The 12,236-nt window shown below is 33.3% G+C and overlaps 3 protein-coding genes across 5 annotated transcripts; 2 read left to right on the top strand and 1 right to left on the bottom strand.

The window, feature by feature from the left end:
- Nucleotides 1-126: 126 nt before the first annotated feature.
- On the top strand, nt 127-2,394 carry LOC106654661 (vesicle transport protein SFT2B). 2 transcript variants are annotated; one of them, XM_014374624.2, is made up of 5 exons: nt 127-461; nt 665-766; nt 1,185-1,351; nt 1,428-1,545; nt 1,621-2,394. In XM_014374624.2, the coding sequence occupies exons 2-5, from the start codon at nt 695-697 to the stop codon at nt 1,747-1,749; spliced, it is 486 nt and encodes a 161-aa protein (XP_014230110.1). In that variant the 5' UTR covers nt 127-461; nt 665-694; the 3' UTR covers nt 1,750-2,394. The 2 variants fall into 2 exon arrangements, with proteins under 2 accessions (XP_014230110.1, XP_014230111.1); XM_014374625.2 differs by lacking the exon at nt 127-461 and having other exon boundaries at nt 680-766; nt 1,192-1,351.
- Nucleotides 2,395-2,881: 487 nt separating this feature from the next.
- Nucleotides 2,882-5,844, top strand: LOC106654935 (importin subunit alpha-1). Of its 2 annotated transcripts, none has more exons than XM_014375093.2 (7): nt 2,882-3,005; nt 3,613-3,680; nt 3,754-4,067; nt 4,146-4,540; nt 4,611-4,969; nt 5,038-5,370; nt 5,452-5,844. In XM_014375093.2, exons 2-7 carry the CDS (start codon nt 3,618-3,620, stop codon nt 5,539-5,541), a joined length of 1,554 nt encoding a protein of 517 aa, XP_014230579.1. In that variant the 5' UTR covers nt 2,882-3,005; nt 3,613-3,617; the 3' UTR covers nt 5,542-5,844. The 2 variants fall into 2 exon arrangements, with proteins under 2 accessions (XP_014230579.1, XP_014230580.1); XM_014375094.2 differs by having other exon boundaries at nt 3,003-3,091.
- Nucleotides 5,609-11,961, bottom strand: LOC106654934 (inositol polyphosphate 5-phosphatase OCRL-1). Its single transcript, XM_014375091.2, has 18 exons — nt 11,391-11,961; nt 10,973-11,054; nt 10,676-10,856; nt 10,459-10,593; nt 10,271-10,383; nt 10,054-10,196; nt 9,649-9,985; nt 9,400-9,578; nt 9,109-9,330; nt 8,896-9,031; nt 8,633-8,812; nt 7,791-7,887; nt 7,579-7,716; nt 7,406-7,503; nt 7,157-7,334; nt 6,944-7,071; nt 6,759-6,870; nt 5,609-6,682 (listed from the first exon to the last, which is right to left on the bottom strand). The coding sequence occupies exons 2-18, from the start codon at nt 11,036-11,038 to the stop codon at nt 6,525-6,527; spliced, it is 2,601 nt and encodes an 866-aa protein (XP_014230577.1). The 5' UTR covers nt 11,039-11,054; nt 11,391-11,961; the 3' UTR covers nt 5,609-6,524.
- Between the last annotated feature and the right edge of the window lie 275 nt (nt 11,962-12,236).

The following is a 12,236-nucleotide window of genomic DNA, read 5'->3' as shown; positions in this document are numbered from 1 at the left end:
TTTCTCGCACCCACTGCTGAGAGCATTGACACAGCAGCGCACTACGAGACACGGACAAAAACAAACAAACAAACAAAAGAAAACACCATCGCCATCTGTGCGACGTCGAATTAGCTTATTGAGCTTTAAATACACATAACCACAACACGATCTACATACTATACTACATCCAGTAAATCATCAATGCGTAATCATTAATTTCTCGATGACGATAAACACTCTGAGAGTCTGACTCTCCGGATGGTTCCGCCTGCTCGTAACATACTCGTCCGTGATCCATTTTCGATTCGCCACGTCTCGATTCGACTGTGATAATAGCTGCGTGTGCTTTTGTGTATGTGCGTTTATATATGTTGTGTGCAATCAATCAACCTGTTGAGCCGTGGCCCGTGAGCGTGATATGAGCATCCCATGCACATTGCATCCAACTGGAGCTAACGTCAAATAAAAAAAAATTCTTGGTGAGTGAGAGCTGAATAAGTTATTGCGCGTATTTCTAGAGATGACAGCAGAATTGTTTCATAGTACATGCATGTGATCATTTGGATTACACATCTAGCTATGTCCAGTGTTGTCTATTTCTCAATATGTGCATTACTCTTAGACATTCAATTGTTTCAACTATGTGTTGTTAAAACTAATGGATAAATTTAATACTGTTTAGGTTTTGTAAAAAAATAATTTTGAGACCACCATGGATAAACTAAAGAGCTTTTTTAATGGTGAAGAAGATACAGTGGAAGAGCAAAATGGTATCATGTCACAGGTGAGATTAAACATCATTTATATCTAATATAACTTGGTTTTTATCAGGATTTTAAAACTATTCAATCATCTATTCTCTGAAAAAAGTCTCTGCATTATTATTTCAAATTGTGTATATAAGTTATCATGTTAACTATCTATAGTTTCTTTAAATGATACGGTAGAGTTATTTATAACAATATAATCATTATCATTATATAATTAGGTTATTGAAAGTAAGAGTATTAATTTCCATGAATAGTATCAGCTTTCATAACTCAATTTGTTAATACTATCTTTAATTTATATCCACTTTTTAATATTGCAATTATATCTGTTTTACTTTTCTTTGGACTATGGTGGGTATGTGTCAAATTATTTATTTTTATTTTTCATTTAATAAATATTATACCTTATTTTAATGAAATTTTTTTCAACAGGTTTCAGATACCATGAAATTAAGTAAAACCACCAGAATTAAGGGTTTCATCATTTGTTTTGTTGTTGGTATTCTTCTCTCAGTACTTGGTTCATTTGCTCTATTTTTAAAGGGCCTAACTACCTATGGTGTACTTTATACACTTGGTAATATAATATCTTTAGCAAGGTAAGAAAAATATTTAAAAGTAATACAATTATAGGAATGAAAAATTAAAACTTATAATTATACATTGATTTTGCAGTACATGTTTCTTGATGGGCCCAGTTAATCAATTGAAAAAAATGTTTGCCTCTACGAGAATCATTGCAACAATAATTGTATTTGTATCATTTGGATTAACTTTGTATGCTGCATTAGGGGTATGTTTTTGTTAATTATATTACAATTTTTTCTTATTTTTTTTAAATTTCTGATGATTTATTTTTATTTTTTAGCTTCACAATCCAATACTGGCTCTGGTATTTATCCTCATCCAATCTTTTGCAATGTTATGGTATTCTTTATCTTACATACCATATGCCAGAGATGCTGTAAAGAAAACTGTAGAAGCAATTATTGCTTAATAAAATCAAAAGTATGTGGGCTTCCATTCAAAATAATACATGTAAATATTAATATATTACTATGCAATCATGTAATAGAAAATTATCTGAATCATTTTTGCAAATGGAAAAATTGTTATAACTGGAAGTTTATAAAAAATTAATAGAAACTATTCCACAGTTTCTGATATTCTTTTGAAATGTTTGATGTAAATATTTGTAGTAAAAGTATTCTATTTTAAAGACCAAAAAAAAAATGTTAATGAATCTGAATTATTTTTCCAGAAAATGTTGAAAAATGTTCTGCTTTTAAATTTTGTAAAACAAAAAGATGAACATATTTTTTTAGTATAAGAATTTACATCATACAGTTATTTGAGCTCTTAAAATACTCTATAAACATCTAATCTATTTTTAGATAACTTATATATTTTTTAAGTATACTTCATACTAGTATGAAGAATATTTGTAATTGATATTAATTCCACCAAAAAGAAATGAGTGAATATCTTCTTCCACTCATGTTTTAAAATTGTGTTAAGAGGCAGAAAAAGTTTATTTTATAAAAATTTTATGACGATGTAAGGGCATCCTTTTCTGGATTTTATTGTACTTACAAGAGTAAGTTAACTTTGATTTTATTGACAAGATTGATTTTTTTCATTACATTCTGTGCATTTATTTTATTAATTTATACCTTAACATGTCTAAATATAATTTCTTATCAATACAAGTCTTACTTTGTTTTGATTTCATTCTATTCTCAAAATCTGAATAAATCAAGTGTTTTGAAAAAAACGAAAAAAAATCTTTCTCTTTTCGATAACCTGACGATTTCATCTTATTGATCTTTTATTGTATAACTTTTAATCTTCAATATTGCGGCTCAGATCGCGATTTGGTTCACATGGTGATGGAAAAGGAGGGCATACACGCACTGTATGACCCAGTGTTGTATATCGCCCCGAATTTCATTTTTATATTAAAACTCGAAACGGACCAAGTAGAAAAACGTTAAAGGCAGGATCGACCAATCAAGCGATTCCGTGAGCTGTAAGTCGACGAATCGGTGAGGGACGAAGTTTTGCGCGCCATATTACTTGCCCCTCTCTTTACTCCGCACATCTGGTCTCCGTATCTGGAGAGAGAACCCCAGCAGTATTACAATTATTACTGTCTACCGCAGAAGGAAAACGCATATCTTCTACAGCCATTGTAGCAGAGCGCTGAACTCGCAACCGACCCGGTTACACGATATCCTGTTGCTTCGTTGAGAGGTAAATAATTGACACTGTAACAATTATTGAGAAAAAAATTGTCCTGTCTGCTTGATTATCCTTGAATCTTTCTTCGAACTTTAAAGGTACACTGCCTTTTTTATCGAGTCTTTACTCTCTTGTATGCAGTAATTGTTATCATTATTGAAAGCGACGGTTACAAAATCACATTTTACATCTTTCTCTAATTAAATCATCGCGTTGAGGTTATTTCGATTTAGCGGCAAATTGGCGGAAATAATTATATTGTCAATCGCACACAACGATACGCTATTGTTGACATACATTTTTCACGACTTTTCCTAGCTTCCTCGTCGAGTCGATGTGATTTTTTTCCACCTTTGAGGTTCACAGATGAGAAATGATCAACATACACGCGCGCGAATGCACGACCCCTTGATACACTTTCACTCTTTATGTTCAACGGTTTTTTCGAGTAGCGAGATATTTTAGAGAAGCAGCTGCAGCAATTAGTTGAAGTGTATGAAGTTTTTTAAAAAACTAATTTTGTTTTGCTTATTTTCCATTATCTTATTAACAAGTAGATGTCCCTCTGATTGTGTGTTGAGATGATTGATTTTTCCTAAATGAAATTTTTCGTTTTCAGTGATAATGCCAGTTTCTGACATGAACAATTCTAGACTTTCAAAATTCAAATTCCAAGGAAAAAGTGATGTGAGTTGACTTTTTATCAAAAACTATATTTTAATAAGAATGTGAATTATGCCATATATTACTTCAATATTAGGAAGCCAGAAGAAGGAGGACTGAAATATCAGTTGAACTGAGAAAAGCTAACAAAGATGATCAATTATCAAAGCGGCGCAACATCAATATTGATGATGAGCCTCTCAGCCCACCACCTGGTGAAAAATCACCTCCTTTTGATATGTCCATTGATGAAATTATCGCAGGAATGACATCAGGTGATGAAGTAACTAAACTGCAAGCAACTCAAGCTTGTCGTAAAATGCTTAGCAGAGAAAGAAACCCACCAATCAATGATCTTATTGAGAAAGGAGTTGTTCCTCTTTGTATAGAATTTTTAGGACATCATGACAGGTATTTAAATTTTATTACTTTTAATACTAGGAATGATGACCAAGGATTTTATTGAGTGTATTTATCTTTCTATTTTAGTCCACTTTTACAGTTTGAGGCTTGCTGGGCCCTAACTAATGTTGCATCTGGCACTTCAGAACAAACACAAGTAGTAGTCAAACATGGTGCAATTCCCAAGTTGGTTGCCCTATTGAAATCATCTGCCATAAATGTGGCAGAACAAGCAGTTTGGGCTTTAGGTAACATTGCTGGCGATGGACCTATTCCCAGAGATTTAGTTCTCAATGAAGGAGCTTTAACAATGTTGATACAACTTCTTACTCCTGAAACTCCATTGTCATTTATTCGCAATATTGTTTGGACAATGTCAAACTGCTGCAGAAATAAAAACCCACCTCCTCCCTTTGAAATCGTCAGCAGAGCTCTTCCAATCTTGAATAGAATTTTGACATACAACGATAAAGATGTTCTTGGTAAATCTCATTACTTTATTTAATGTTAATATATTGTTTCATTTTACTAAAATAAAATCTAATTATATAGGCGACGCATGTTGGACACTGTCATACTTGACAGATGGATCAAATGATAAAATACAAACAGTATTAGATTCTGGTATTGTACCCAAGTTGGTTGCACTTTTAGGTCACGGAGAAGTGACAGTTCTTACTCCTGCTTTGAGAGCAGTTGGAAACATTGTAACTGGAAATGATTCACAAACTGATGCAATCATTAGTGCAGGTGCTTTAAGGTACTTTATTCCCTTATTGCGACACAAAAGACTTAATATTGTCAAAGAGGCAGCTTGGACAATTAGCAATATCACTGCTGGTAATGCTGCACAAATTCAACAAGTCATTGACGCTGGGTTGTTGCCACCTTTGATAGAAGTTCTTCAAACGGTAATTTTATTTGGTCTCATTTAGTTAATATTATAATTAACATGAATTAACACATTTTGTATTTACAGGGAGATTTCAAATCTCAAAAAGAAGCAGCTTGGGCCATAACTAATTTAACATCCGGTGGTAATGTTCAACAACTTGCAACTCTTGTACAAAATGGAGTGCTCATTCCATTCTGCAATCTTCTTGATGCTAAAGATTTCAAGTGTGTTCTTGTAATTCTCGATGGACTCACTAACATACTGAACACAGCGATGAAAATGGGTGAACTTGAAAACATTAGTATAATAATAGAAGAAGTAGGAGGTCTAGATAAAATAGAAACTCTTCAATCGCATGCAAATGAACAAGTTTACTTGAAAGCTTCAGCTATGATTGATTCATTCTTTTCAGAGAAGGTAAGAATCTAAATGATACATTATAATCTTTCAAAACTATTTTGACAATTCTTTCTACATCAAATTAATTACCTGTTGCAGGAGGAACCCGATATGCCTTCCCCGTCTACTGAAAATGGTCAACTACAATTCCAAGCTACAACATCAAATCCACAAGAGTTTAAATTCTAATTAATTCTAATTTAATTTATACTTATTTAGCTTACTTGTAAATAATGTGGTTTTACTCAAGTTCGAATATTTTTATAGTTAGTGGTTGCATAGATTATCCATCTATCAGTTTTTTTTTGCAAGCCTACTAAATTTTTTATTTATATCTTTTGGTCAGTATACTCTGTATAACAAACGGAATACCCGTGCCAAATTCTTTATTGAATATTGTTATTATCACAAACATTATTATAACAATAAACAGTGTAACTATTTGAATAATGTTCGTCTATTTTTACACAATAAAATAAAATACAAACTGAATTTATAAAATTAATTTTATTATAATTCATTAACAAATTTTATACCATGATGAATTTAGGCTACTTAAAAAATTTCTGATATTTGCAATTACATATTAACGGGAAAGATGACAATTTCATAACTAATTCATTTAACACATCAGACGTAGACTATCATCTGAATTGTTTAAACTAGCTTAGAATCTCATTCAAAGAATTACCAGTGACTTCATAATCCATACATGCTTTATAAAATAATTTCTTAGAATTAGTGGCGCAATAAATCTCTAATATGTTCTTTTGACTACCAAAATACACACGTGACAGCATTATATATCCATCTTTTGTCAAATATATATAAAAACTATAAAAATACTTGTCTCGTGGATGCTAATAAAAATAAAATCTCCAAGCATTCGCGAGTTTATTCAGAACAAAATTAATTTATCAGTTATTAAAATTATCTTCCAAGTCTATAATGGCATGTACATGTGAAGAAAAAAAGTAAGACGGTTAAATCTATTTAAAGTGACTATATGCAAAAGCAATTGTATACGGGCGGTACCATAGATGCATTTAGGCTAGTGAGATCTTCAACATGGTTTGTGAGATTCAGTGCTTGAATAATCACAAAAACAATGTGAATTTTTTCGTGGAATATGTCATTACTTTCTTTCTATGTCTTTTTTGTATTTATTTTTTTTATCGTCCAATAAAATCGCTTTGATCGTTTATCAAAAAGTGATAAACAAAAGCTGCCTTCTTTCTATCGAATGTAGGTTGAATAGTTCTACTTCGATGGATTCGGTCATCTCGAGCTCTTGGTAAATCACGCAGGAAAAACGATCCAAATAGAGAAGCTTGAAAATAAAAGGCAATTATTAGTATTCAGAATACTGTCATTTATCATTTTTCTATGAAAGTGTAGCAAATTACCGAGTGTTTTGGCGTCCAAACCATTATCCTGAGTATGATTCAACAGCTCTTGAAGGAAAGCGCATATGTACAAAAATACTGTTCTTCGAATCTCCGGCAGCTGCATGACGATCTAAAAGTGATGAAAATAATCGATGTACTAAACGATCAATAACAAAAAAAAATTAAGGATCAATGAAACTAACTTGTTTGCATTGCAAATAGCTCGCCGTAGCTGACAGGCATTGACTATGTAAGTTATATGGAATTAAAGGTTCCGGCGTTGAATCAAGAAGCAAAAGCAAAGCTTCGGCGACCGAGTGCACACTGCCAGCTAAATCGGTTAAACATTCGTGTGATTACTGATTGTAAAAAAAGAATTTTTTTCTTTAATTATTGTGCAGGAAAAAACAACGTACGCATTGCGTCTTGACTCCCTACGTCGAGCCAATCCCTGATAGCCAGTACTTCGCTGTGTAAACCTTGTGTTTCGAAAAGTCCAGGAGTCTTGATTCCATGCCTGTACAATCGATCCACTAATAGCCATATTTCTTTAGGAACGGAGTATGGATCTTGCGAGAGGTTTTTACTGTTCTCCTGAAACATTAATTTCAATGAGGTTTGACGCTCGGAGTGCTGAATTAATTAGTGGAAATTTCGATACCAACCAATTCCGTTATTCGGCCAGCCGGTACCTCTCTTATCGGAACAGGTATGTGTATCAGAGCTTCCATTGAACAACCGAAGCAGCTACGTTCGTAAGTACCTGAAGGATAGATCGGTTCGATGTTATTAACAGCGAAACGACGCTATAAATCTATCTATAAATTTCCTTGATTACCTGTTACTGTGATGAATATATCCTTTCCATTGACCAAGTGCAATACTAAAATGTCGTACAGTTGATCTGCTCCGGAATTGAGTTTCCAAGCGGATCGCTTGTCAACGCGAACTTCGAGTTTAATATCACATTTTTGGCCTGGAAATACAACGTCAAGATAATGCATTATGAAAATCGACGATCGATACATAATTTATAAATAAAATATTTACCCGGTTCAATGAAATCCGTGTAAGGAGTAATGCTGAGCCAGTCTTTGCAATAAGACGCGTCATCTAACTTTTTTATAAATTCAAACTCCACTGGCACCTTGAAAGAAGAGTTGTAGCTCGATGAAATTTACGCATCGGTAAGCATCATGTTGATTTGCATTATCGCAATGAGAGAGTTTCAAATTAGGTCATGCCAGGATGTTATAAAAGCAATGTGAAAGGCAGTAGTTATTTAGATGTTTGCGGGCTTTTTAGAAAAAAGTGAAAGTTTAAGTAGCAGCTGTACCGCGCACAAGTTTTACAATTTCCAGGCGCGGCATTTAAAAATTGTTACATTGATCACGGAAAGCACATGTGAAGTATATGCATATCAACAATCACAAGTTAATTTTTGAATGAGTATAATGTAGCACCTTCTTTAATAATTTATTAGCATTTCGATAAAGCAAAAAATGATGGTAAAAAAGCACGAAACAAAGATTTTAAGCGAAATAAATTTTTTTACGCTAATGATATTTATGAATACGTTTCTGTGTTTATCTAAACGTTGAAAATGGTAAAAACTAGAATGATGTGTCAGTGAGTCAGTCAGTCATAGTCAAAAGCATGTTATATACATAAAACTAGAGAATCATAATTTTAGTTTCAGTATAATTCAATAAGCCTGAGTTCCAGTCACTTATATAACGTTTATTAATAAAATATATAATCTGTATACAGAGCCATTGCTTATTATATTTTTAATTTTTCTACTATGTATACATGGGATCCCAATGACATAAATGAATTAATACATAAATAAATAGACAAATAAACACACGTAAACAATCAAGCACACGTACCTGACCAGTATTTGCAACAATGAGCTCTTTTGAGCACGGTTCATCGAACCTCAAAGTTTCAAATATTACTTCCGTTGTGTCTACCGTCACTTGGGGCAAAAATTCATTTTCTAATTTGTCTAATTTTTTCATCAAGTCTTCGTGAATCTTACGATACTTCGCTACGTCAATTACTCTGACCTTTAATACGATAAATTTTTAATAAAAGAAAAACAAAAACGAAACAAGCATTTGAAAGTGTTATTGTTATTTTTTAACAGTACCTGTGAATCAAAAATCGAGCTAACGGGTTTGTGATCCGAAATTTTGAGTTCCGGATGACTTCTATAAGCAATTGAATTTATAGCCTCTCCTTTCCATAATACTCTGTCACACCATGCTGGGGCTCTTCCCTTTTCACTAAATTGATACAAATGATAAGTGATAAGCTACATTTTTTACAACTCCTTTTTTTAGATTCAATTTAGACAATCTACCTTGAATCCCAATTATCAGTACCAGGATCATATTTATATGTTGGCTTAAATGTTATATCTGCTTCATGAAAACCTTGGAAAACTTTTCCAAGCTTTCGTTGTTGCTCTAATTGGTCAAGTTTTAATACTGGAAGTAAATTTCCTCCAGCCAGAAATTGTTTTGCACGGAATGCATCCATTTCTGTTATTCTATAATTCAAGTCACCTAGCCAATATATTTGACTGAAATAAAATTAAGTACTTAGAAAAACATTTTTCTTCAATGTTGTATAATTATTAAATAGATTTTACTCGTGATCCTTGAATCCTTTAGAAGGAGCATATGTACTAAAATGAAGTCTAGCACAGATATCAGCAAAATCTTGATTTCTCCTTTCATATTCTTCACTATGTGCAGCCAAGTGTGCATTTATGAAACAAACTGATGTATTATGAATTGTGCAACTCACTGCAACTCCACCTTTGTTACCCTTTAAGATGAAAAATGTAAAGATTAAAGCTTGTAGTTTATAGATACTTTTATCAATTTTAGATTTTTACCATTTTTCCCATTATACCGGTTCCTACAGTATCTACACAAACATTTTTTATATGTGGCAAGTGCGCAGTTTGAGTAAATACTATTAACATCATTCCAACTAATCTGACAAGAGCAATTTGCTCATAATTAGCATCTGGATGAAGACTTCTTGATACTATGTGCCTCCATTCTTCTTCTCTAGGGGTGTCATTGAATAAAAATGCTTCTTTACTCAAATCCAACTCTTGAAAACCAATAGCATATATATCTGGGGGTTCTTCGTCACAGCTTAACCATTTTTGTAATGTTATTCCAATTGGTGGTTGTCCATTTACATTCCAAGTTCCAATAAACAATCTGAGTTACATAAAAATTAATTCATATTTTAGCTATCTAAAATCCATCACAATGTCTCCTTAAATTACCTGAAAGTTTTAGTATATGTGTAATCATCTTCTTTGCATGCCATTTGATAACGAACCACTGATTCTCTTGGAGCAATTGGAGTTTTTCCTGTAGCAATATTACGCCTAGATATATTGATATCTTGACTCTCAAGATCAACAATCTAAAATCATTTAAGTTACGGTTATGTGATTTATCTAAATATCCTAGTCTTATTTAAATTTTAATGTTAATTACTGGATCTGAGATTGTTTCCTCCTGATCCCCACTTATATCTAAACTTCTCACACTTCCAGTCAACTTTTGAATCCACAAAAAATCTGTCGTTGGATTTTTGTTTTTTTGATAGACTAAAAATAAATATTTACATTATAAAGCAATTCAATAATGCTTATGTAAATGACATTTAAATAAGCTCTGGTTACCATCAATTGCTTGGAAAATTGCTGAAACGAGGTTTGTGGCTGCTATACCAGGCCTCATTTCAAAAATTGTCCTTGTTTTGCGACATGTGACATTCAAAAACACATCGGTCACATCTTGTTGTTCTTCATCAGTTCCTGAGTTTCAACAAAAACAGCAGGTTATATCATAAAGTCCAAATAAAATCTCATAAAATATGATAACATCTTTTCCTATTACCTATATTACACTGAAAATCTTGGTCAATTGGTAGAATTTTCTCTATAGTAAGATCACTATAAACTTGAGGAGGATTTCTTGATGTTATTAAAACAACTAAAGCACTTGTTGAACCTTTATTGACCACAGCAATCAAACGGGTGCTCTTCAGCCAACCTTGACATAACTTTGCCTCCATTGCCTAAAATTGTTGCATTAAGGAAAATATTTGAACTCTTTTCCTTCATAATTGCCTACTATTGAATGAAACTTATGCCAGTAAAGACAACGCTCAAACTTATGCTTATAAAAGGATACAATGACAACTGTTTCACCAGTGGTAAATTTGGATTGGACAATGGCCAATTGCTCCGGTGTAGACATGATGCTTAATTATTATCTAAAAATGGTATAAGTATTAGACGTATGCCAACTATTGTACATATATCTGTATAATATAACATATATGCCTTTCTCAAAATAATTGGAGTAAGTCCAGAGTTTACTTAATGAGGCTTGACATATGAGAGCAAGATAGAGTAAGAGAAAGGCAGTTTAGAAATGGATGTGCAAAAACGCTCTCTAAATCTCGTGATAATTAAAGCATGTAGTCACATGAAATAAATATCGAAGAGACGTCGATGAGTCTAGCTTTACATCCCCGAAATCTTTCAAAATAAAAATGAGACTTTGCACACCTGCTTTATAATACAGAGTGAAGAGAACGAAACGTTACCTTGAACTTCTCTTGTGAAAAAAGTGCATCTATACAACTGCGTTCTGCAGCTGCTTTCCAGATAATATATGTTACTGTTATATTAAATTAGCGGCTCGCCATTGCCGCGTACGTTGCTATATTAACTTTATAACGTCGAGAGAAGATAATTCAATATCACACTTGATTAGGGCTACCACTGAACAAGAAAACATGTTTAACATGCCTACGTGTGTAATTCTGGTTTTCTACGATGTATCAGTCGTCGTTCGATAGCAAAAAAAAAAGTGTGTGACCGACTCTTTTTTAAGACATGCTTCGACGCTATATTTATGTAATTGATGACAGGTGTGGTTAAAAAAGCGAAGAATTTACTCGCGGCCAAGAGTGGGCAGAAGAACCGCGAAACGCTCCCGTGTGTAAACTGACGAATTCTTTTTTTCCTCTCTCTCCCTTTAAGGTAGCTACACAAGCGTTTGCCCCGCAATTACTGGACAATCTGCCGCGGCGCGAATAACACACGCAGCAGTTGCAGTTTGCGCGTAGAAAGCATGCAGCATTAAACAAATTGCCTATTTGCAGTTCTTCTTTTCATATGACTCCCTCCAACTGCTCCTGCGTCATCGATGTGTGAGCGGCTGGAGAAGTGGTGGTGGTGTCGGTGGCGGTGGTGGTGGTGGTTGCTGGAGGAGATTCGAAGAGTAAAATTGTGAATGCGCATATTTTCGAGCTACTCAAATTATAATTACGATGGCAAAAAAATTCTTTTTATTTTCATAAATATGCAAGTAGGTCGGAACGTAGATACGATTACCGTTCAAGGCGCGAACGGTCGTATAATTTTTTCCATTCAATAATTCGCGAGTG

This window comes from Trichogramma pretiosum, unplaced genomic scaffold (genome assembly GCF_000599845.2).
Source record: "Trichogramma pretiosum strain Unisexual culture from Peru unplaced genomic scaffold, Tpre_2.0 scaffold46, whole genome shotgun sequence".
Lineage (NCBI taxonomy): Eukaryota > Metazoa > Arthropoda > Insecta > Hymenoptera > Trichogrammatidae > Trichogramma > Trichogramma pretiosum.
The sequence above is the reverse complement of the archived record's forward strand: the minus strand, read 5'-3'. Positions and strand labels throughout refer to the sequence as shown.